Source organism: Aspergillus ibericus (assembly GCF_003184845.1).
Source record: "Aspergillus ibericus CBS 121593 unplaced genomic scaffold BO80scaffold_11, whole genome shotgun sequence".
Taxonomy (NCBI): domain Eukaryota; kingdom Fungi; phylum Ascomycota; class Eurotiomycetes; order Eurotiales; family Aspergillaceae; genus Aspergillus; species Aspergillus ibericus.
In genome coordinates, this window is record NW_020292109.1 from 388141 (window position 1) to 411355 (window position 23215).

At 53.4% G+C, this 23215-nt stretch overlaps 6 protein-coding genes across 6 annotated transcripts; 3 read left to right on the top strand and 3 right to left on the bottom strand.

Moving 5' to 3' along the window:
- Positions 1 to 850: 850 nt before the first annotated feature.
- Positions 851 to 2008, bottom strand: BO80DRAFT_351350 (dioxygenase; the record flags this gene model as incomplete). Its single annotated transcript, XM_025715578.1, has 3 exons — positions 851 to 1126; positions 1186 to 1659; positions 1718 to 2008. The coding sequence occupies 3 exons, from the start codon at positions 2006 to 2008 to the stop codon at positions 851 to 853; spliced, it is 1041 nt and encodes a 346-aa protein (XP_025577290.1).
- Positions 2009 to 3120: 1112 nt separating this feature from the next.
- BO80DRAFT_463201 (Zn(II)2Cys6 transcription factor) lies at positions 3121 to 6595 on the top strand. The gene is made up of 12 exons (XM_025722574.1): positions 3121 to 3325; positions 3409 to 3442; positions 3502 to 3592; positions 3669 to 3841; positions 3891 to 4340; positions 4396 to 4832; positions 4887 to 5032; positions 5080 to 5100; positions 5148 to 5226; positions 5275 to 5548; positions 5596 to 5764; positions 5813 to 6595. Exons 1-12 carry the CDS (start codon positions 3206 to 3208, stop codon positions 6297 to 6299), a joined length of 2481 nt encoding a protein of 826 aa, XP_025577291.1. The 5' UTR covers positions 3121 to 3205; the 3' UTR covers positions 6300 to 6595.
- An 863-nt stretch (positions 6596 to 7458) lies between these two features.
- On the bottom strand, positions 7459 to 9941 carry BO80DRAFT_22465 (putative C6 transcription factor (OTam)). Its single transcript, XM_025714423.1, has 2 exons — positions 9318 to 9941; positions 7459 to 9254 (listed from the first exon to the last, which is right to left on the bottom strand). The coding sequence occupies exons 1-2, from the start codon at positions 9764 to 9766 to the stop codon at positions 7520 to 7522; spliced, it is 2184 nt and encodes a 727-aa protein (XP_025577292.1). The 5' UTR covers positions 9767 to 9941; the 3' UTR covers positions 7459 to 7519.
- Positions 9942 to 12359: 2418 nt separating this feature from the next.
- On the bottom strand, positions 12360 to 20108 carry BO80DRAFT_453675 (uncharacterized protein; the record flags this gene model as incomplete). Its single annotated transcript, XM_025722028.1, has 15 exons — positions 12360 to 12487; positions 12597 to 12724; positions 12860 to 13059; positions 13514 to 14454; positions 14501 to 14578; positions 14634 to 14735; positions 14794 to 15044; positions 15560 to 16418; positions 16594 to 16720; positions 17101 to 18454; positions 18513 to 18609; positions 18672 to 19293; positions 19346 to 19647; positions 19697 to 19951; positions 20003 to 20108. The coding sequence occupies 15 exons, from the start codon at positions 20106 to 20108 to the stop codon at positions 12360 to 12362; spliced, it is 5550 nt and encodes a 1849-aa protein (XP_025577293.1).
- Positions 20109 to 21065: 957 nt separating this feature from the next.
- On the top strand, positions 21066 to 22402 carry BO80DRAFT_22617 (uncharacterized protein). The gene is made up of 3 exons (XM_025714431.1): positions 21066 to 21308; positions 21364 to 22147; positions 22213 to 22402. Exons 1-2 carry the CDS (start codon positions 21289 to 21291, stop codon positions 22130 to 22132), a joined length of 789 nt encoding a protein of 262 aa, XP_025577294.1. The 5' UTR covers positions 21066 to 21288; the 3' UTR covers positions 22133 to 22147; positions 22213 to 22402.
- Positions 22150 to 22776, top strand: BO80DRAFT_443219 (uncharacterized protein; the record flags this gene model as incomplete). The annotated part of the gene is made up of 1 exon (XM_025721330.1): positions 22150 to 22776. One exon carries the CDS (start codon positions 22150 to 22152, stop codon positions 22774 to 22776), a length of 627 nt encoding a protein of 208 aa, XP_025577295.1.
- Between the last annotated feature and the right edge of the window lie 439 nt (positions 22777 to 23215).

Consider the following 23215-nt stretch of genomic DNA (forward strand, 5'->3'; position numbering starts at 1 on the left):
TCATTAGCAGGAATCCCCGGACTCGAGCTCTATCGTCATCGCTAGAGCCGTGTCTATCCGCCCGTGCAGGGTTCGGGTCTTCATCCGTCGGAACCGGATTCATCCGTCTGACGTCTAATTCGAAGACCATATGTCGTTCTGCGACAGTCTGGCCGCTTAGCGTCGACCGGTTATGCACTAAGGAGGAGCGCCTCGGAACAGCATATCTGGCCGAATCCTGTCATATCGATAACCTACAATTAGCACAGCACAGAACGCTCCGATAAGATAAGTATGTCCCTATCCATGATATGCTCTAAGATTACAGATAAACAGAGAGCCAACTTGCACCAGGGGAGATAGAGTCAGACCGATCACTATGCCCGAGATCCGTGGTAGCGGAGATGTGCACAACCCGGGAACATCAATCCGGGGAAGCTGTCACCGGACAAGCCAATCGGATCGAAGAGTCGCAAGAAACCCGTCGGACATGGGCTGAAGTCCGGAGTATGGTGCTTCATTTTCCGAGTAAGAGTAATGAAGTCGGTTTCCCTTGAGTGGATAATGAAGGCCGGAGCCTCGGAGGTAGTACCCACTCGGATCGAGGGGTGATCCCCTTCCCTCAAGCAGCTTCGTAATGCGTGAAATGTAAGAGGGTGCGCAGATCTTTGACAGCTCTGCTGCATCGAACCAAAGTAAAGCCATACTCACGAGCAAGACAATCCGTCCGAATCAAGATCGAAGCACACTGAATCATCAAGTCTACTCTCATTTTACCAATGTAGAAAACACCACAGATTGCACACATAATCAAACAAATCCATTGCGCTACCAACACTACATCTAATATCTATACCCAACCAATCCCCCTCTAATCCTCTGTCTTCCTCGGCGGCGGCGGACTTTTCTTCACCAGCACAAAGTCCTGGTCCAGCAGCCAGAAGCCCTTTGACTCGCGTCCCTCAATAGTCTTCACAATAGGCTCCACATTATGTGACTTGGCCAATTCCAGATCCTCACACCAATTGTAATCCACGATCAAGCTCTTCTTGACCCCGAAGACGGTGTCACTTTCCACGAAGTTGCTGTCCCGGGAGTACAGGGCTGTGATGAGCTTGGTGTAGTCGGGGTGGGCGATCATGAAGTGCTGTTTTCTTTTGTTAGATTGTAATTATGATTGTTGGGATGGGGGAGGGGGAAAGTTACCATATGGGCAGGACGGAACCAATGCCGCTTTAATTTCCGAAGCAGCTCTCCGACGGGACCATCGTTGGAGATGGGGTACGCGACGGGTTTAACACAGACGAAGAGGTAATGGCCCTTTTCATCGGAGAGGATCTTTCCCCGGCAATTAGGGTCCTGGGAGCCATCGTACTCGAGATCGTAGACGCCGTTGCCGTCGGTTTCCCATACGTCAATTAGGGCCTTGGGGACGGTGTTGCCTTCTGTGTCTTTGATCCAGCCGCGGACGATGGTGGGTTCACCGGGGGTTCCGGCGGAGGAGATGGATTCACCGTATTGGAAGGAGTGGGCTTCTTCGTCGTGGAAGGGGCCGAGGACTGAGGACTCGGTGGCGCCGGGAACGGTGGGGTAGGAGATGGCGTCGACGAGGGCGGAGATGCCGAGGATGTCGGAGAGGAGGACGAATTCGTGGCGGACGTCGGTGGAGATTTGGCCGACCTGAGGAGTGGGTTAGGGTTGGTTGGGTTGTGGGTTAGGAGGGGAGGGGGTGGTGTACTTTGGTTAGGAATTGCCAGGCTTGTTCCCATTCATCGAATTGGAGGCCGACTTCCCGGACGTAGTCGTGGGCGGTTTGGATCAACTTCAGGATGAGGTAGCGCAGTCGGGGGTTGTCGCACATGGAATTGATCTTCATGACATTCTCGGTGATGTTCTCAATGGTGAGATCGAGCATGGGGGGAAGGTTGGCGGCGATTTCTTCTGGAGTTGATGCCGCTGCCCATTTGGCGCGTGTGCGGTCGCTGAGACCGGTGACGGGGGGAACGCCGTTGGATTGTTGTTCAGACATTGTGCGCTCTGAGGATGAAAGATACCAGGTAGACTCTGGAGAATTTGGCTTGAGCAATTCACCGAGACGTGATGGTCCGTCTCTTATACTTCGTCCGCCACCAATTCTCGGTTAAGGCCATTTGAAACATATCGCGACTTCCACAAATGCCTCCCCCGCACTTCATAACGCGGGGCACTATAATCATTGTGTTGAGACGTCACTTTGGGTGTTCATGCCGATGATCGTAGCTGAATGTGTGCCGTAAATAACATCCGTCGGAGCGGATATATGGGTGGCTGTTCATCCGTCGGACATGGCCATGACGGAAGTCGGTGCAACCATGTTTCAAGGTTGCCGATTATTGGGTCTGCTTGTAACCTGGAAATCTTATTCCGCAGCTGTCTTGATCCCTGAAAAGACCGGATCTCCTGGAATTGTTGGGTTGTTGAAGACCAGCAATGCCGTTATTCCGTCGAGGTCACATCACGAGCTGGGAACTTGTATGTTTATGGGCGAGCAATTATTGGTTTCATTGGTGAGCGACGTGCAGGGTTCCTGAGCGGAGGCATGTGAGAATCGCTCGAGGATTCTGCAGACCGTAGCTGCACTGCAGCTCTGCTCGCAATCGGTTGAATATGCGAATCGAACCATGACGTGTTGGTTCTCGAGTTAGAAACTAGTTCGAGTATCTCAAGCTTGTTTGCACTGCAGAATCGCAAATTGCAGTGACCAGACTGGGCAGAGCTGTTTGGACGCACAGCAGGCATGCTAGCCACTCTCCCGGGACCTCCGTAGGTAGCACTAAGGTGGGCGAGTTGAAAAACATAATTCCGGCCAGCATCAGGAGCACTCAGTAGGCATTGACAGGAGTGCAGAATTCAGTTTGCGTTTCCAGTATTTCCGTAGCCTAGAGCCATTGACGGTGTAATCCCGCGTGTTGAGCACTGTCTTGGATGACCCCAGACCCCGCGAAACCCCGGGTAGCCGCGACGGTCTCGTTCCTGGGTCGACGTGATTAATTCGGGATGGGCATCATCGGTTGGTGGCGATCGCAGCCGGGCTCTGCTTTAAAGCCAATCCTAGCGGGCCGGCCAAGTTAGTGTGGAGCAAGGCTAGGCAGCTCGAGAAGTCGAGAACTGACCAACAACAGCGACAGGCATGAACACCACGAAGATCATACGATCGCCTGTAGACGACGCCTTTGTTTGAGGAGGCATGGACGGCGGCGGTGAGTCTCATGGTTCGCAGCCGGTGACGGCCAAACTGCGCGCTTCTCGTCGACGCCCGCCCCGGGCTTCACGTGCCTGCGAGACCTGCCGGGTGCGCAAGACCAAGGTTTGTGCCTCTGTCGCGCTCTTCTCGCGGATGCTGCATGCTTTCTCGTCGCCAACCACGATTACTGACGCGCTCAACGATAGTGTGACCAAGCTCAGCCGTGTTCCTATTGCGCATGTATGAACCCCGATCTGGCCGGGCTCGTGCAGCTGAATCCCAACTAACCTTCATCTTAGACCATTCGCTAGATTGCTTTTATCGCGCTGCAGGACCGAATGAGACCTCTTCTGCAGCTAAGCGACAGGCCCAAATACGAGAAGCGCAAAGGTGCGTCGTTATATATTGTATTCCTTCAGCCCGTTGCTCTTGTTGCATTGCTGCCTGGGATCTGACGTATCACCAGACCGAAAACCCGCCCATCGCCGTGGCCGGATGTGAGCCAGGGTAATCAACATGCCTCCCAGCAAAGTGACTCCCCAGACCACTTTCCTCACCGGCTTCCGCGAGGTGCTGGCAATATCAGTGCGAGTTCACCGAGTGTTTTCACCCCTAAGCGGGATGACGACAGTATAGCCGGTGAGCCTATCCAGCGCTACATATGTGGTTTCATTCTAACACCTTGCAGCGGCCACACCAGAACTGTGCGACTCGGCATCCAGAGACGGCTTGAGTGGAGTCAACCTTCATACCAATGGCACCGAGTTCTATGGCACTTCCTCGAATCTTGCGTTTCTGGGAAACCTGTACGCTCGGGCTCGTAACCAAGCAGAAACAAAGGCGTTGACTATACCTGACAACGAGACCTCTTATCATTCACATGAAGGTTCCAACCCGGCATTCAGTTCATTACAGTCCGATAAGACTGGCTTGAACCATTTGTCACCGAATTCTCCTGCGGACAGGCAGTCGGATGGGTCACAGACTAACAAGGCACAATTATCCATTGTGAATCTGCTGTATAATCCGAAGTACCCTAGCCACTCCCCACCGGAAGTCAACGGCAGGGCCGAAGATGATAGACAGGGAGGAACAGCAAACGCCGAGGGCCCTAGGAATAACGCGCCAAGCCATGTAGGCAAGTGAATTGCCACTATCCGCATTCGTGTCCATGAGTTAACCTATGATCGCAGATCATCATTATGAAATGGCTCCAGTCATTGACAAGCTTTCGGATGAGGCGCAACTCGAAATCGAGAAGATGTTCATCAGCAGTTACTTCTCGAACAAGCACTATATCCATCCCATGCTGTCCAAAACCAGCTTTATGCGGCGTTGCGAGAATGAAGCTTTTTTGTTGCCGAGACGGCCTGGCTTCTACCGCGGCATATCTGAATTCTCAGGGCTCTATTTCGCCGTGGTTGCCCTAGGGGCTATCAATGCAAGTCCTCACGAGACGGCTCTGCTTGACCATTACTGCAGCTACCTCCCGAGCCTGGGGAAGCCTGGTACTGTAACCAGACCTTCGTCTCTGGATTTTGCAGATTACTACTTTGGAAAGGCAAAACAAGCCCTGGGAGATTTGTTCGAGAGCTGCAGCTTGGAGAGTGCGCAGGCACTTTTGCTACTGGTGGGTTATTGATTGCACCCGAGATATTAGCACCTTACTGATAGAGTGCGATAGAGTGTATTCTGTCAAAATGCGTTACGGCCGCATAGCTGCTTTATGTACAGTGGCATGGCAGTAAGGACAGCGGTTGCCATAGGGCTGGCGTCGGGAATGTCATCTGTGTCCCCTGATGCGCGGAGGGAGGGTAGACGAACCTGGTGGTGAGTGTCCTTTGATCATCAGCGCGAACTTAACTAAGACTGGATAGGTGTATATATTCTCACGAAATGTTTGTGAATTCTTTGCCTAAACTTTACCGTCACTGACCAGGTGCAGCGAGATGTGCTGTTCCTCGGGCCGTTTAGACAGCATGAAGGAACTCCAGTATTACCAAGTCCCAATACCAACACTAAAGGTGATATTGTCATGCAACACTTCGATACATCATGCTGAACATGTACAGGCTACGTCTGGCAATCCACTTGATCCCGATGCGGAGGACGACCACGTTGGTATGATCCCAGCGATGGTAGCTTTGGCACAAATCATGTCCGAAGCATCCCATCTTCTTTATCATTCGCCAAAGCGGTCTATGGTGGAGATGTCTCAGATTGCAATGAGTTTGGACAGCAAGTTGCTTACATGGAAAACTACCCTGCCACATTTCTTGGACATTGATGCGGCTTCACTTAACGACACCGAGTGGGCTTTCAAGCAGAAATTGGTATTAAGGCTACGTAAGTGCTTAGGCCCGTTCATGCAGCACCCGATCTGACATGTGTAGGATTCTACAACACACGGATCCTGATACATCGCCCATTCCTCGCCGCATCAGCATCCAGCACCGAGTTCTCCAATCTACTCCAGCACCTCCACACCTGCCTTGATGCTGCGAGAACCAGCATCCAGATGCAGTATGAATCTTTCCTACATAGGATTTACATACGAACTTGGTAAGCAACTGCCATGATCTCTCCAAGTAATACGTGCTGACCAGCAAGGTGGTATAATACGACATATGCACTATATGGGGCGATGATTTTGCTCCACCTGGTTCTATCCGGGTTCCCAAGTATCCGCGACGAAGAACTTCTACTAGATGTCGAGAAAAGCTTAGACATATTCGAGTCGATGAACAACATCGTGGTCACTCGCCGATGTGCCGAGATGATCCGAGAAGTTCTTGAAGTTGCGCGAGCGTGTGTGGCCCGTCGTCGTGCCTTGTTATCAGCTCCAGCTTCAGCAATTGCTCCCAATTCGGGCACGACCTTCGGTCTAGATACTGCCGATCCAGCAGTGAACAACAGAGACCTCACCGGGATGGTCCCGTCCGGCGTGGATAGCGATTTTTTCTTCTCGCTGTTCAACCAGGATTCGCAGCCGAACACTCGGGCGGAGATACTGGCTAATTTGGTTGACCCGACGATCCTCGAGGACTTCGCTTTTGGCACTGGAGGGAGCGACTTTTCGTTCTTTCTTGGTTCCTGAGCACGTCAAATACAGCAATATGTTGGAGTGGCATGCATACAAGCCACAGACACACAAGCGATGAATAGACACTAATTCAATCATCACAAACTACCGAACAACCCCCTTCTCATAATGCATTACCTTGCACAACTAGCATTCAATATTCGAACGCCAATCCCACCCTCCCCAGACACCACAAACCCAGCCCCATAAATCCAATCATCTACCCCAATATCTATACCCACCCAAGCCCCATGTATCCCCTACCCAACCCAACCCGACCTGACCCAACTATACCCAAACCATATCCATCTAATGTTACTTATCCAGATAGAGTAATCCCATCCCGACGTATGAGACTCACAATATACCCACCCACCCACCTATACTTTATTAAATTATAGTATAGCCCCATAGCATACATATTATCTATCGTCTATCTAGAGAATTCCCAAGGACTAACTGCGGAGTCAGCGGGCGTTTCACGATTCCTGCTGCACGGGACGGACGGGGGTTATCGATATGGAGCCAATAGTTCATTCAGGGAGGGTCTTTGCTAGTACGGAGTAGATACTCTCTGTGCTTTGTGCCACGGTGGAGTATCTGTGGAGTGATGGTAAGATTATCAGGATGCAGGAAGGGGTTGTTGCTAAGTATTGTTTAGGTACTATGTAGGTGGATAGCTGGGTTGGTGCTACACTATCCTCGAACGGACCAAGTGAGTAATTAATACGGATACGGGTTCATCTACCTGAGACGACGGGTATCACATCTGTCTCCTTCTTACAGATACCACGTAAAGGAAACTAATGAAATGCAATTTTAGTGACCATGGTCGTGAGAAAAATCCACGCTATCTATCCATCCCATGGCCAACCAGTCTATATCCATCCATCCCGGATCCGTCATAAACAAGCAAGAACAGTAGCGAACCCATATGTACATACCAATGCATGCCGGAAGTGCAGTCATTCATCCATCCAGGGAATTAGTTCGTAAAGCAGCAGTGATCATCATCAGCACAACTCCGAGCAAAGCAGTCAATCAAGTTAAGGTATCAAGAAACGGAACCTCCGGGCCACGGAAGGAGAATCACAGAATGCGCCAAGATCGGTAAACAGAGATGCAGGGGGTGGTCATCAAGGGCATCAAAGGTAGGTGTTGGAGGTAGGAAGAGGTGGTATGGGGTTCAGTGTACATCGGAGTCCTGTGGGTAAACAGGGGAGAGGATGAGGTGGCTATAGCGGTGGAATCGAGGTGTCCTGTAGACTTTCGTCGCTGATCGAGGTGGCAGGAGATGCTAATCCGGAGATCACGGAGGAGGTGCCCCCCAGTCCGCTGTCTCCGGTTTGTTCCATCTCAAGGATAGACTCCTCGAGCTGGGTGCCCATCCGGGAAGCGTTAATGGTGGGTTTAGCGGCGCTCGTCATCAGCTCGTCGATGCCGGGCTTTTCCGGGACATAGTGATCGAGGTTGGCCGCACTGTCGAGGCTCTCGAGGGCGAATTCGAGGAACTCGGCGTCCTTTTTGCTCACACTCAGCGTCCAGCGGTATTCGCACAGCCGGAGACGGTAGAACTCCGACTCTTCTTTGGTCGGAGCGGTGACGCGAAGCAGCACCCCAAAGGATCCGATGAGGGCAAAGTTTGTTCGTGCGGAGCCTGGCCAGAACGACCGCAGATGCGTCGAACGCAGTCGGTTGACAAAGTCCATGGCGGAAATCAGACGGGTTTTGGCGGCAGAGCGGCAGATGTGGGAGAGGTAGGCGTCGGCCGTGTCCGTGGACAGCGACCGGACAATGCAACGATGAAGGGTGATTTCCGTGGCAAAATAGGCCAGGTGCAAGGCGCCATTGCGCGAGTTGTCCTCGCTGACGGTCTCGAAGAGGTCGCCGCCCGAGTCCATCTTTAGCTGCGCGGGTAGCCGACCGAACCACTCCTTCAGGCGGATCTGGGCCGGCTTAGCGCGCTCCAGGATCAGGCGGGTGCGATTGGTGCCCGCCGCTTTGAATTCCTCGATCGCCCGAAGGGTGTAGAATCGATCCAGGATGTCGGACAAGATCGTCGTCAAGGCCACCATATGGCAGAAGGAGAGCGGACCGTGGCCGACGGGCGCATCATCTTGTTGGGATGGCCCCGAGAAAGCATCGGTGAAATCCTGTTCCACCAGGTCTTGGACCATCCAATTGGACGACACGATGTGCGACGGACGGCCGTGCACTAGAGCGGACCATTTGTCCTGCATATATAGTGCCCATGCTAAGCGTTTCCGGAGGCCCTTCTCCCACGCTTCCATCCGCCAATTGGAGCAGTCCTGGTGCAGGCCAAGCTCAAACCCGGCGGTGACCAACTGCGCGTTCAATGCAGCCGTCGCCAGGTTGGACCGCTGCATGAGCAGCAGACCGGCCTGGACGGTCGACATGGACGCATAGGGCAACGACTCGGTCAGCAGCTTGAGGGCCGTGCTCTCCAGCCGGCCGGCATCGGGTCGACGGATTGATTGCGAGACCGGGCCCACGTCAACAAACTTCAACGCCAGGACGTAGACGGCGGACAAGAGCAACGGGGTCAGCCCGGTTCGGGCCCGGTACGACTGGCGGAAACTGTCCTCCATCAGGACGGGGAAGGTGGGATGGACATTCTCGAAGAACTTCTCCACCAAGGTGGAGCCATACGGAGCGACCAGGCTTTCAATGGCATCCAGGGTGGCGGTTTGCGGGGAGTCCGCGTGGGAGCGGTTGTTGACCACCCGCATGAAGGTGCCGTCGTCACTGAATTTGCGCACGCGAGACGAGGCCACGCACCCTTCGTAGTTCTGGTCCAATGGGAGGTACTCGAGGAGGGCGGGCTCGAGTTCCGTGGTGAGGCCGATGTGTTGGGTCGACTGGAACCAAAAGGCTGGCGTGAGGATATGGTGGTTGTGCAATATAGGGCGGGAGCTGTCTGGTTTGGACACTGGGGGGAGGGTAGATTGCCTGGCAGCGGGGACCCAAGTTAGCGTTCCAATTGAAATCAGGGCACGTCCGAGATCGGCATACCTTTTAGGAGATTCCACTTCATCGGAGTCGGTGTCGTCGAATTTACGTTTTTTAGCCTGGACCTCCGCCGTGCCGGGGCGACTCGTCACGGACAACGTGAACGTGCAGTCCTGGCGGTGGAAGTCACACGAATAACACTTGTTCACCATCTCGTTTATCGCACACCGGCTCTTTCTGCGCACGCAGGCGTCGCAACTGGGCCCATCCCGGCCTGGCGCAGTCACACGGGAAAGGGTGCCAATGGACGAGGCGGGCGAATGTGGCGTGGAGGTCGAACCTGGTTGGGGAGCGTGTGATGATGGTTGGGATTGTGATTGCTGCTGCTGCTGCTGTTGGATCCGGGGTCGAAGGAGCTGGTGGTCAGAGGCAGGCGACGGCTGGAAGGCAGCTGCAGAGGGGGCCGTTGGCCCCGTCGTCGAGGACGACTGGAGGGTGATAACGGCAGCCATTCAGAGCGATCGACTGGACAGGTCGAAAGATAAGGGACTCAAGGGAGCGGCCGTGCAGGAGAGAACCGGAGAGACAGGCGGAGATGCGCAGATAGGCCGCGGATCTGGGCACCAATCTCACCAATCTCACGAAGCGTAACAGAAACAATAATAGGAAATGGGCGATAGGGACGAGAATCCACGGGATTCAGTCACGTAAACGAACCGGGGCAGCCGGAGACTCCGCCGTGTGTGCTCCGCAATGGAGGAGACGGAGGACGGACGGAGGACCAGGCAGGGAGAGAGAGAGTTATCTGGGGTTAACTGCAGCTGTGCCGGGACGCGCACTGGCAGGTTGGGTCGGTCACTTTGATGGTGATCCCGTCTATCCAACGCACCGACCAATGGCTAACGGAGCACTGTCGACAGGGTTGCCTGCCACGTACGAACCGCAGCGGAGAAGCTTATCAGCTGGAACCGGTAGGCAGACAGGGACGAAGGAAGGAAGGAAGGAAGGAAGGTCGAGCGTGGTCGGATTGATAGTAGTAGTCGATAGATAGAGTAGAGAGTGGAGAGATAGCCAGCAGGAGCAGCAGGAAAGAAGGTGAGTGGTGAGTGGTGAGGTTCGGGGAGTACAGCCACTCAGTAGCCCAGTCACCACAGCGGAACCGGAGCCGCCAACTCGGGGAGATGGAGATATACTCTTTTGTGATAGATAAAGCCGGTGGGCAAGAGGAATCAGGTAATGGAATAGCCTGATCTGAAGATTACGGAGTGGGCGAGTCGTCTGTACTTCTCGTCTGGAGTGGCCCGAGGAGAATGATGATGATATCCGAGGCGATCGGATCTGCCACTGGAGATGACGAGATTCGAAATAAAAACAAGACCAGTCGCTCTCTCCCCCGTGCCCATCGAGTGATTATAATGGATTACTATCCGGGCCTCGAGGACCAGCAACGAGCCTGTGGTCGGGGACCGGACAGGACCAGACCAGTCATCAGTCATCAGGATCAATAAGAGAATCTCCGGATGTAGCGATCGATCAGCGAGGGCCTTCCGACCCTCTCCATCGGCCGGGTTTCCCACACGTAACAGATATGCGCCTGGGCATCCTGGATGGCCGCCCGTCTGCTTTCGCCTCAAGTTCCTGCGCCCTTGGAAGTCCTCGCCCCGATAAGCCTCGTCCGCCTGATTGGATCCCCGATCGGTTGGCTGCCGAGGCGGCCTTGGTATTACGTACTGAAATGCTCCCGTCCGAAAGTTTGGGGTTGTAAGAACTGCCGCCCGGGGCGAATCTGGTCGGGAGCTGGATTTCATGCTGAAGGTCGAACAAACAACTATAGAGATGATGGGAGAGAAAATAGGGCTTTCACGCGGTGCATTTCCCTAGTCTCTCCCCGACTCACTAGTACCCAGGATCCTACATCGTAATGCCGTCCTTAAACGCGCCGCCGACCTATCAAGCCCGGGGACCTCTCACCAAGCCGCGATTACTCAAGCCGGGTGCCAATCACATCATCCCGATAACGCTCACATCCGGCCAATCACGGCCACCGCAAAGCCATGAAACCGGCATAGCGCAACACCGGCAACGGGGATCGGCCCTGCAGCTGGCGGCTTTCCCCACAGCCTCAGCAGCCCCATGTGGGTTTTGGCTGCAAGGTCGGCGGGAAAATCCCCGGGGTCATGATTGGTGGGTGTCTGTCCTCCTTGGGCACCTCTGCTGACCGTCCGGATTAACTTAACTAGTTAATAATGGTGATGACTTCTCGTCGTGCTTGACTAAGTTTCCTGCCGGCGCCATTCGGGTCGTGATTCAGGTACGGGTGACTGACCTGCCCGTCAGTCGGGTGCGGATGGCCGCTGTACTGGGTACAAACTACAAACTGTTAATGGGAACGAGGATCTGGGGAGGTACCTGTTATCTCCGGGGAAATGGACCGTCAGTGCTTCTGGAGCCCACTCCTCCAGGCGTCGGCTCGCGTGCACGTTGGACGCGCTGGCCCGATTCCCATTACTTAATGTAAAGGTCATGTTGCTGCATCCCCGGGCATTCCTATTATTAAGGGGGGGCGCCGTGCGGGAAAGCTTCCTTTTACTCTTCGTAGCAGGGAGGTCCATGGTGCACTAGAGCGTTTTGTTTGACCCAATCCTTTGCCCGCCACGAGGTTTCAATTATCAAACCGATACTGCTTTAGACTTTGCGTGTTACTGTCTAGTCCCTCAACCGCCCCAAGGATCAAGTTCTCCCCTAACCTAACCACATCACCGCCGCCAACGAGCAGCCATTGCCAATCTGGCACGTCCCATTTTCATGTCATCGCCGCATGGTTAGATTGTCACTATCCACATCCAAACTCTAACCGCAACCTATTAATAATGCTCGCATGGACGATTCCACATGTCTTGGCTCCTGGCAAAAAAATCACCATGACGACATGATCGTCCGACACCGATGCATGCATGTGCTTTTCTCTTTTTTTTCTTTTTCCCTCTTTCAGGCTCATCGCAGATGCGTCATAACTCCAAAACTCCATGCTATACCGAAACCCAAGCAAAGACAAATGGACGGGATGTTGACCAACAAAGAAGATATACTGGTACAAAGATGAATCTACTCGGTGAAATTGCGCAACTTGGTCAACTCATCCAGAAGCTCCTGCAAATCCCCGTCCGAGATCTTGTGCTGCAGACTCGGAATGAGCGACTTGGCTTCTTCCGCGTTATCGCAACATAGACTTCCTATGTGGTGTTAGCGCCTGATTCCCACCATTCCTATTGAATCCTCCCATCACAGTAAAAGCACCGCAAGAAACGGTAAGTAAGCGAAATAAAAGAAAAGGATGCATACCCAACTGCGACCTCTCAAACATCTCCAATTCCGTATGCGAATTCAACAACCGCTCCACAGCCTTAATATTCTCTTCGTCCTTGAACCGCGCAAACACCTCCAAGTAATCCAACGTCTTGGTAAGGTTCCTATACACACCCACATCTGTTAGCGCGCCGCCCACAGCCCAATGATCCCATCCATCCATCCATCCATCCATCTAGCTCAACAGTACTCCGTAGATATGTATGCAACATGCACATGTAAACAGCAGTAACACTCACTCCGGCTCCTCATATTTCTTCCCCCCTCTGCGCTTATTTTCCAACACCTTATTGATAACGAGACGCGCTTCCGAGAGTGAGAGCGTGTGCGTGTTCTGGTCGGCGCCGAGCTTGAGCGTCGAGGCGGCTTCGAGTTCGCCTTGCGGGAGGGTGCGCTTGCGGTGGGTGGCTGGGGGGAGTTGAACGCTCATTGTTGCTTGCTTTTGGAGGGAAACGGGGTGGTTTGGTCGGGTGTTGAGTTGTGGATTGGGGTTTCTGTGGCTTGGGGCTGGTTGGATTGGGTTGATTGGGATGGCGCTGTTGTTGATGGTGGTGCGGGACGGGGATTCTGGCCGCGTTGAGTTTTGCGGCGGCAGATGTAGGCGGTGAACGGTACACCGCCTAGATGATTATCGTGGGGAGTGATTAGATAGTGAGCTTTGTTTGGTGGCTACGGAGTAGTTGTTGGACAATTACAGATGAAAATGGTGAGGTGAATGACCTGATCGTGAGTCTGGTACGGTGAATGTAGCTACAAGGCAAGTAAGGGTATCAATTCAACATTTATCGACACTTTTCTATATCCATAGCCAAAACGCCCTGATGCTATGCGACAGATGATCGGATGATATAGACAATTTTAAAGTAATGGACTCAGATCTTTCGGAATGCCACCTCCTTCGGCAGACGGAAGCTGGCGCAGAACATTTGCTTGTTGGGGCTGACCAATCTCACGTTGTGGATGGCCAACTCGATTTCCTGGTTGCCGCTGCCACCGACACGATCCTCCGTGGTGATGGTGTATCCGATCCGCTCCGAGATGCGCTGACAGACATCCACGTGGTCATCATGCTCATCCGCGGAGTGACCCGAGAAGCAGTAGACGTGGACCATGGGGAGGGGTTGCGATGTGTGCGGGGCAAAGAGCGACTCCTTGCCCGCGTAGACGCCGACAAAGGCATCGAGGAACTCAATGGCATTGCCAGGCAGGTTCATCACATAGTGATGGAAGACGTTGGGACGGTGGAAGACCTCCGGCTGCGGCAGCGGTTGGCCTGCCTCCTCCGCAGCAGCTTTCTTGCTCCTCCGGACCTTAGGCTCGACAGTCACAGTGTGCGGAGATTCCAGGAGTTCGTGCGCAGACCAGCGGATGAACTCGCGGCCGTCCTTGTTGAAGGGGGTGACGAATTTGTCGGCCTTGTTGCGCTTGATAGCGTCCAGCATCACCTCGTACCCGTGCGGGTTGAGATCGTTGGCCCACACGAAGATCTTCTTCCTGCCAGCAGGCACGGCAAAAGGCCCAACGCCCGCCATAACGTCGCAGACCATCTCACCGGGGCGGAACTTGTCCACAAGACGGCGGTGCTCCGTCTCGAGACGGCTGTTCCAGTACACGCGCGAGTAGTCGAAGCGGAACTCGCAGTTTTGCTCGTGCTGGATGACGTTCAGGTCGTTCTTACCAGCAAGAAGCTCGAAGGGGAACGTGCGAAATTGACTGTGGGAGCCCACGTCCTCAGTCTTGCGAATGACGGTGCTGACGTTGGGGTTTTTGTCCATCAGGACCTGTGCGATCAGATGCTTGTAAGGCAAATATTGCTCGCGGAGGTTGAGATGCGCTATTTCATCAGTGTAAATCCACAGTGCCAAACGTAGAGAACTTACAAACGTGACCAACTTGCGTGAATCCCTGAGGGATCTCATCCAGCATGTCCTCCGGCAGAATGCAGGACATGATATCCGCTGCTCCAATTAGGCCTTGCACCAAATATCCAATGACACAAAGATTCGAACCCACCATAAGTCCAATAATCATACTCCAACGTCAAATCATAAGGCTTGACACCAACCACTCCCTTCTGAACGAGCTCGCTAATCGTCGGCGACCACGTCGCGGGATCTAAACCACCCATCAGCGCATGCACCTCACACCAACTATACCCCGGTATAGAACAAACCGTTATGCTTAACCTCCTCCTTCAGTAAAAGACACTTGTGCACCAGATCATCCACCTTGATTTCCCGAATGGAGCCCAATCTCGGCAGCTGCAGCAAATCCCGGCTCTTGGTCAATTCCTTCCGCACGTTGGAGATATCAGAGATCTTGAAAATCGCTGCCGCAGAGACCGGAACCGTCCTCCTGAAGAAGGACCGGTCCAGGACTCGCATGGCCCGGTTCACTGGAGGACGGAACATGGCGGGGAGGTCGCTGCGGAGCGGTTGGGTGGGTTCGGAGTCGATTTCCATGGAAATGGGTTGACCCTGTTGGTAGGGTAATTTGATTCCGGGAGTTGGGGTCGGTGCGAGTGGACGTCGAGTCAGGAAGGAGGCATTGGCTGGTTGGGATGTGATCGTTTGGTGGGAGGATCGCGACATTTTTTAGACTTTGGATTTGGGCCGTGACTCGTTGCTTATCAGCACGTGATAGGCGCGGATAAGATCGATCTGGGGTTTTCACATGATAGTCGACTTGAAATGTGATGGAATGGATATGGCCGGTAAATCCAGGGCAGATTGACTGTTATTGGGTTAAATTAGATTGATCATTCATGATCAGTGGGTACCTATCGCTAAGCCTATAACTAGAAGCACTAAATAAGCATCTGCACAGCAGACGACAACAAAATATAGAGAAACCATCGCCAGATCAACACGCAAAGATGCATCAGAAGAACAAAAAGCACACATAGATCAGGGTATCAGATCATTTTCTCTCATACTTACTGTCCCCTCTCGAGCCTCGCAATCCGCTCATTTAGTTCCTTAATCTGCTCATCTTTCTTCTTCAGCACAATCCGTGAAATGTCTCTTCCGCGAATAATCCCCTTCATCTGCAACTCATAACTTCTCATGACATTCACCAACTCATCTTTAGCCTCTTTCGATATCCCCACCTGATGTTGCTCGAGAATCTTGACAGCCGTTTCCACCAAGCTCTCCTTGACCTCGCCCGGCGAGTCCCCTCCACCAGCACTAGGCCCAACCCCCCGGAACTTCACCGGCGTAGGCGTCACTGGGAATACCATCGACGAAGGTGACCCAGGTACAGTAGATGAAAATGACACCGTATGCGACCTTGCCAACGAAGTCGGCGTAAAGCTCACCGTCTTCTCACTATCCCCATCATCTATATCAGAGAACTTTCTCTTCCCCGGCGCAGACTGCGTACCCGATGGCGTCTTCGGTGGTCCGAAATCCGGCTGTCGCAGCGGGGCCGACTGCTGTTCCTGTTGCCCACCTGGGCCGAAGATCTTCCCCACCGCCGCATCATCATCATCCCATTCAAACTCCTCCATGTCCTCCGACATCATACGTGCTTTGGCGCTTTGCGGGGGCATGTTGAATCCTACCCTACCACCGGGGGTGGCGGCCATGGAGGCACCGTATCTCACCGTGCGATCAGTCTGGGGAGTCAGGAGACCTGTTGCGGAGAGTCGGGGTTTCTTGGAGGGTGTTTCGGGGGTGAAGGAAACTGGTTCGCTGTGAGAGTTCGACAAAACGGCGTGTTTCTCGCGGATCTCGGCGTCGCTGGCCCAGAGGAAGAACCGACACCGTTGCGCTTGGGGCTTTTGGCAAGTGTAGACTGAGGGGGGGTGCGGGGTTTCTCGGTTAGCCGGGGGAATTTAGATCCGTCGTTGCCTTTTGGCTTTATTTGGGAAATGTCAAGGTTGCATACACCATCGTCCATGGTTCAGGCCGTGATTCTTGGTTTGAAACTTGGCGGCGGGGGGACGGTCAGGACAGTTGCAGCGCCAGACCCCGTCGAGGAAGAGCCCATAGAGAGGAACGGCTAGGCGGGGCGAGCGAGGCGACCCCCCGCCGTTGAAGGATTTGGTGGGAGACAGCATGAGTAATCGGGGGTGAATATAATTTCGGTATGACAGGCTCGATATTGTAGATTAAAGGCAGTGTTTATATCTGGAGTAGAAAAGACTGCAGAGGGTTGTCGCTATGGAAACTAGGGGGACCGTTGGTCTGGATGGAGACCCGCCAGGGCGGCAATCTGGGGCAAGGCTGACGGATCAAAGACTATAGTCTATACGGAGTACGCAGCTTGCAGTTCAACGCCAAGAAAATCTCGCTTGTCTCTATGCTAATGATATATTAGGTTTATGCAAAAGTCCGGATGCCCCGATCAGATCCTCTCTTCGATCCACTCAGGCAATGCCATGCAACAATCCAGCGACCAGAACCAACAATGTGTACGAGGGATGTATAGACTCTAGGGTATCTCAACAATGCAACCACACTTATTCCGCCAGTACTTGTCGCAACATAACACCAAACGACTCGGACAACTTGAGAATCTCGGATACGTCCGGCTTGACCGGCTCGCCAGCCGTGCGACGGAGCTGGTCCTGCTGCTTGACCCGCCGTCTGCGCTCCGCTGTGATCGGGTCGAGATCCTCTTCCTCATCCAGCTCCTCCGAGCCCTCCGACTCGGCGTCGGAGATGGCAAGATCTTCAAGGTCGGCCTCGTCCAGGCCAAAGTCGCTGCCCCGGAATGGCGCGTTACCCAGATATCCTTCATGGCCCGTTCCCTCAGCCGCCATCTTCTGTCGTGTCTTATTCATATGCCACCGCTTCCGGTCTTCGTGCCATTTGATCAAGGCGTTGATCTCCTCCAGTGCCTTGTTGTTGTCAATTTGCCCAAAATCCTTGGCTCCCCGGAGCAGGGCGTTCATGTCCAGCTCGCCCCCGCGTGGTCCCTTGCGCAGAAACTCCAAGATATCCCCGATCCACGCCATGAGCGACGTAAACAGGCCATTGTCGTGCAGGTGAACCTCGTGCACAAACTTGTAAAAGCTGCTCTGGTGACGTTCGCAGAGATCGATGAACGCCTGCACCGTCTGGTTAGGATCCGCCGAAACATCCTGCCGCTGGCACTTCTCGATCACTGCAATCGCGTCGTCGGCAAAATGAGCGAAGTCGGTGATGCTGCTGTAGACGTTGGCCGACTTGTAGACGCGGACCAGCGGCTCGTAGAAGATGGTGAAGAGATCGCGGAAAAGCTGGAGGGTGACCGGCTCTTCCACGATGCTGAGCATCATGGACTTGTCACGCTGGCGAGTGTAAAGCTTCAGCAGCTGCTTCAGATTCGCGAACCAATGCGCACCCTCTCGCAGCTCCACCTCGACATTGTCCACGGCTTGATTCCAAGCCACATAGGCATTGAACACCTTGCCAAATTGCTCAGGAGCCAGCTCAGGCTGCAGAAGCTCGGTACGGAGAATAGCCACAATAATATCGACATCCTCGGCAGCAGCTTCTGCGCGAATCTCGTTCTTGAGATCTTCACTTGAATCAGTGAAGGCTTTGAGCTTTTGGCAGAGGATGGGATCATCGACCTTGCTGGCTAGCGCATCGATTGATTTCTGGAAGGCCTTAATGCCATCGTTGAGAGTCATCGAGAAGATCCGCTGTAGGAGTGAGCGCGAGCCGAAGGGCTGGGCCAGGAAGAGGTCCAGCACTCCTGCCATTACAGCTGCCGGGTTGGCAATTCGGATGACATTCTTCAACAAAGTGTACGGGACGAGCGAATGGATTCTCTTGGCTTGTGCAAATAGTTCGGGGGAGTTGTCCTCGGCCAGGAACAGATGGTAGAGCGTCGCAGCAACCCTGAAGTAATTTGGTCAGCCTGACAGACAGTTCAAACGGGGTCTCGCCTGCAACGCACTCAATCCGGAGCCACTCAGCGAACTTTTGGTACTTGGGACTGAGATCCTGCACCGTTGGCTTCTCTTTGATTTCGGCAAACAACTTGGTCAGGCCATCTAAGTGGGGACACCCTAGTCAGCGCAGTCATTATCATCAATGCGGGCCTTTCACCACTTACTGCTCTCCACAATGTCTCGGCGGAAGTTCTCCATGTAGGCGTCCAATTCAGCTGCGCGCGCCCGTGCGATTTCGTAGAATCGCTTTTGCTCTTCTATCCTCACCGCGTCGACGTCCTTGCGCTTCTGCATATCAAGCTTCTCCTCCTCGTTCAAAGTGACGGGGTCGGCCGTCAAGAACTCTTCCAAGGCTTTTGTTTCAGCCACCCGCTTGTTTTGCAGCAAGGTGCGAAGAAACGCCCGAAGAGAAACTCTCTGGTCTTCCCGGTAAAGCACTGTCTCTCTCGACCCCTCACTAGATGCCCTGGGTGATCTCAGAGAACGCTTAGAAGACCGGGACAGCGAACGGTGATGATGGGTTCCAGGAGCCAGGTTGCGTGACGAATAGCTCTCGTCCACAGCGCTGACACCGACTGTTGACACCGAAGAGACCGAGGATGCTTCGTCATCTGCCGATCCGAACCAGCTAGTTGTCATGGAGGATTTATTCTTGCGAGGGAGAGGGGGCAGCGGCTTCCCGGGGAATTCAGTGCGTAGTCGCTTGTGGAGTTTGGCAAAGTCGCCATAACGACGAGCCACGAACTGATCAGGTCTGCCTTCTCGTCGCACCCGAAGGATAAATTCCTGGTTTATACATCAGTGGTGATATCCAATGCCGCGCCGCACAAACACCTACCGCATGTTGATGGTATCGTACAGTCCGCCGGACCGATGTGACTCGCACAGCAGCCACATTAATATCCCATCCATGGATTGCATTGCCCTCGGGCATGTTGACCAACAGTCCCTTTTCGTTGGCCCCGCGATCGACGACTTCCATCTCCGAGAATTGGATTCGCTCTTCATAGCCCGAGGCTGTCGGGATTCCTGAGACCATCATGAGTTCGACCAGTTTCTCACATTTTCGCGCCAACTTCCTGCGCTTTGTCTCTTCCAGGCGATCTTCCGAGGACGAGACATGTTTCTTCGCAAACGATTCTAGGAACTGTGTGCCAGCCATTAGCTCAACTGACCGCGCGCGTTGTACGGGGTTTCCCAAGGGACACACGCACCACCTGTAATTTATCTTGCCAGAACTCCTTCTCGCGGGCCTGATCGAGGAACGGAAAGTTGCGCACATGGTGGACGAAGATGTATCGCAGAATAGGGAGTTCCGAATCGACGGGCGCAACTTCGCCGAATTCGGATTTGAAGGGGGCACCGAAGCGTTGGAGGGCGGTTGGCGAGTTCAGCTCGGCGATTTCGCTCTGGACCTGGCGGGCGATGAGTTCGCGCTTGAGATCTGAAACCGTCAGAAGTGATGCTCAGTCCATTGATAGGAGGGGGGACCGACAATGTTCTTGCTTCCCGGTGAGAATCTGACCCGGGGCGGGGCTGGACGAGGTGGGAGAAGCAGGCGGGCGGGCGCCCGACTGGACTCCGTTGGGGGCAGAGGCCATGGTGGAATCGCTGGAGCTCAGTATTTCACCCTTGAGAGCGGGCGATCATTGACTGTCTATATAGCCCTGGAGAGCAGACACAGGGGTAAATAAGAATACGAATGGAATCCACTTCTAGAAGATGACCGCCAGCCCAGAATCCGTCTGCCTAGCCACAGCCAAGGTTCGGGCTGTGGACGATGACGTTTTGGCGCCCGTCGATGCTCGGTGCGCCTGATCACCAGAGCGCACTGGTCTTTCAGGAACGGCAGAAGATCGGTCGGAACCGCTTCAAGCGACAAGGGCGACGGAGACGCGGGGGAATGAAGTGGTAGAAAAGGAGAGAAGAGCCGAGGTGAGGATACGAAAGGCAGGGGAGTGAGTGAGAGGAGGGAGCTGGAGAGGGGAAGCGAAGAGGGAAGGGAAGGACGGACAAGCTAGCGAGTTCCTACTAGTAAGTAATCTGCAGGCGATGGGCGATGATGACACCACCGATCCCAAGCACCAAGTCAGAAGAATGCGAATTAAATTGATAAAATTAGATGCTCTGCCCCCTCTTTGACGCGTCCGGTGGTCAGCCCTGTGGCCCCGCCCTGGCCATTCCGCGGATCGCGGACTTCTTCATTCTCCAGAACCCAGTTTCCCTCCTGGCGCTTAGTAGTTAGTTGGCTTGTCGTCTCCGGTGGATCGACTCCATCCATTTCCCCCCACGTCTGCCCGGCAGCTTCTCTCAATCAGATAAGTGACAAGTGACAACTGACAAGTGACAACTGACAACTGACGACTGACACCTTCCGGAAAGACAAGCACGCGGCCAATGGTCTCTGCTAGCTTCCTGCTAGTCTCCCTGGGCATCGAATCGCATGACTGGCAGCTGCAACCAATTCTATCCGCTTGCCCGGCTGCATGCATCGTCCATCTTATCATCACCTCCCATCACCAACCAACACAGCAGTATGACTTGATCGTCATCTTTCTACTTCAGCCTGGAGTTAGGCATACATTAAAAATAGCAGAGTTTACTTTATGCCCAGTGTGGCGCACTTTATGCGGTATTCGCAATGCTAGATATGCTCGCAACGAATTCTTGGTTGCCTCAGGCAGAACACAAATACAATATGACATTCCTGCTTCTGCAGTTCTACGGATTTCCAGTAGTAGGACTGCCGATGGGCAATTATCAATCATCAATTTGTCGTAGATGATAATAGATGAAGCACTGTATGTTTTGGTCCTTCTACAGATAGACGTCACACTGACCAAGAGCCCCTTCTAGGCCAATGAAGATTCATGTGCTTGTGTATGACTCCAAATATGCTTTCAGAGATGCTATACCTCATGGCGAGCATCCGGTACCGCCCGAGAATCGGGTGCCTGGATGTGCTGCAAAGCGGGCAAGTCCGGCCCTCGGAGTCATGGCCTGCATCAATATCATCCACGGTAGGCTCGGGGCTGTGGTCGGACTACTGCTGAGGAACGATCAAGTCTACCTCATGTTCCCATCATGGAATCTTATAGTTGACTCACGGCGAGAGAAGGGTGTGAAGAAGGGAGTCATATACAACCATGGTTCATGCAACCCGGTCGACTATATACCCTTCGCAGGGAAGCCTGCGTCCCTTCGCTTCGTTCTCCGTCTTCAACTTCTCTACTGCTTACACCTGGAGCAATTACTTGTCTATAGACGTCTCCAAAGTTCAACGTTCAAGCGTTTGATTTACATCAAGCGAGTCGTTGCTTACTATCCCATCGTCCAACGTTCAAGCGTTCGATTTACATCAAGCGAGTCTCGTTCCAGCGTTCGACTTACATCAAGCGAGGTGTTGCGTACTATCCCATCGTCCAACGTTTCAGCATTCGATTTACATCAAGCGAGACTCTGTGTATTATACCATCGTTCAACGTTCCAGCGGTCGATTTACATCAAGCGAGACTTTGCCTATTATCCCATCGTTCAAGCAATCTGTTTGCGACATACAAGCTCAGTACAACCTATCCTACCATTCAACGTACCCATTTATCCCTCTATTCATCTATCTATATAACCAGAGAACCGAACAGTATGTCGACCTGTACAATGCTGTCTGCCTCTTCATCGACGGATACAGAGCCTTATACAATCCAGCTTCGCCCTTACTCCGAGCACGACAAGGAAGAGAAGGCCGACCATCACAACGCCTACACCCCATGTAGGCGTGGATGTGGCTCTCTTATATCGGATGCCCTGGACGGCGCTCTTGCGGAGACCTCATATACCAATATCTCTGTCAACAGTCCTTTGAGAGGCGGATACGCAGCACTCAAACGTCTCATTGACCCGATAGAACGACTGAGCTTATGCGAAGTCTGTCCGAAGGAAGAGGCCTATCGAAACTTCCTCCACACGGTCTGCGACGGAATCGTCCGACAATACAAGCATTTCTACCAGGTGCTTTTCCGGTACTTCAAACGTACCAACTTTGAGGTGGCCTGCTGCAGCGACGACGATCTGTTTCGGCACGATTATATGATCTTGCAATATGCCTCCCAAATTGACCGAGTCCTTGCGAGCATCAGCCGAGTGGCTCACATTCTCTCAGAGCAGTCCGTCTACGATGGAGATTCCTGGTATATGGTGTACAATCAAGCCGAACGACTGGCAGACGCCACATACAACCTCCGAGAGTGGGTGGTGTACATCCGAGCTTGAGAGGTTCGGGTCTTGTATCATGATGTGATACCTTCAAAAGGTGCTTCATGAGATCGGTGTACAATTATTGCATGGGGTCTTGTATAATGGAGTGATACCTTCATCCTCCACAAGACTGGTGTACGGGTTTTGGATTGCTGTTGACTGTTTTGGCCTCCTTCGAAGGCTCTGGAGTTGATCTAGCGTTGCTAGCGTTGTTTTGTACTCATCTATCTGAGCGTTGGCTGGCTGGGTGGGATGGCCATAAGCTAATAATTCTATATGGACTGACAATAAAAGATTTGTCCACACAATGTGATTGTGTATTGCATCCTATGTAGGGCTGTGGAGAGTCCATCCGGAAAGGGCCGTCAATAAGGAGCCCGGCGTGAATAAGGGATTGATGCCTGGGGCCGCCAAGGCCCGCCGGGAGATCTGCTGCGCCTCCCGTTTCACCTCC

What these genes read in the sequence shown, in the direction of transcription:
- BO80DRAFT_463201 (XM_025722574.1), top strand. Translation starts at nt 3,206, where the DNA reads ATGGACGGCGGCGGTGAGTCTCATGGTTCGCAGCCGGTGACGGCCAAA. An exon ending in GCCGTGTTCCTATTGCGCAT is followed by an intron (nt 3,443 to 3,501) that starts GTATGAACCCCG and finishes CCTTCATCTTAG; the next exon opens with ACCATTCGCTAGATTGCTTT. An exon ending in GAGGGTAGACGAACCTGGTG is followed by an intron (nt 5,033 to 5,079) that starts GTGAGTGTCCTT and finishes AAGACTGGATAG; the next exon opens with GTGTATATATTCTCACGAAA.
- BO80DRAFT_22465 (XM_025714423.1), bottom strand. Translation starts at nt 9,766, where the DNA reads ATGGCTGCCGTTATCACCCTCCAGTCGTCCTCGACGACGGGGCCAACG. An exon ending in GAAGTGGAATCTCCTAAAAG is followed by an intron (nt 9,255 to 9,317) that starts GTATGCCGATCT and finishes CCCCGCTGCCAG; the next exon opens with GCAATCTACCCTCCCCCCAG.
- BO80DRAFT_22617 (XM_025714431.1), top strand. Translation starts at nt 21,289, where the DNA reads ATGATAATAGATGAAGCACT. An exon ending in ATGATAATAGATGAAGCACT is followed by an intron (nt 21,309 to 21,363) that starts GTATGTTTTGGT and finishes AGCCCCTTCTAG; the next exon opens with GCCAATGAAGATTCATGTGC.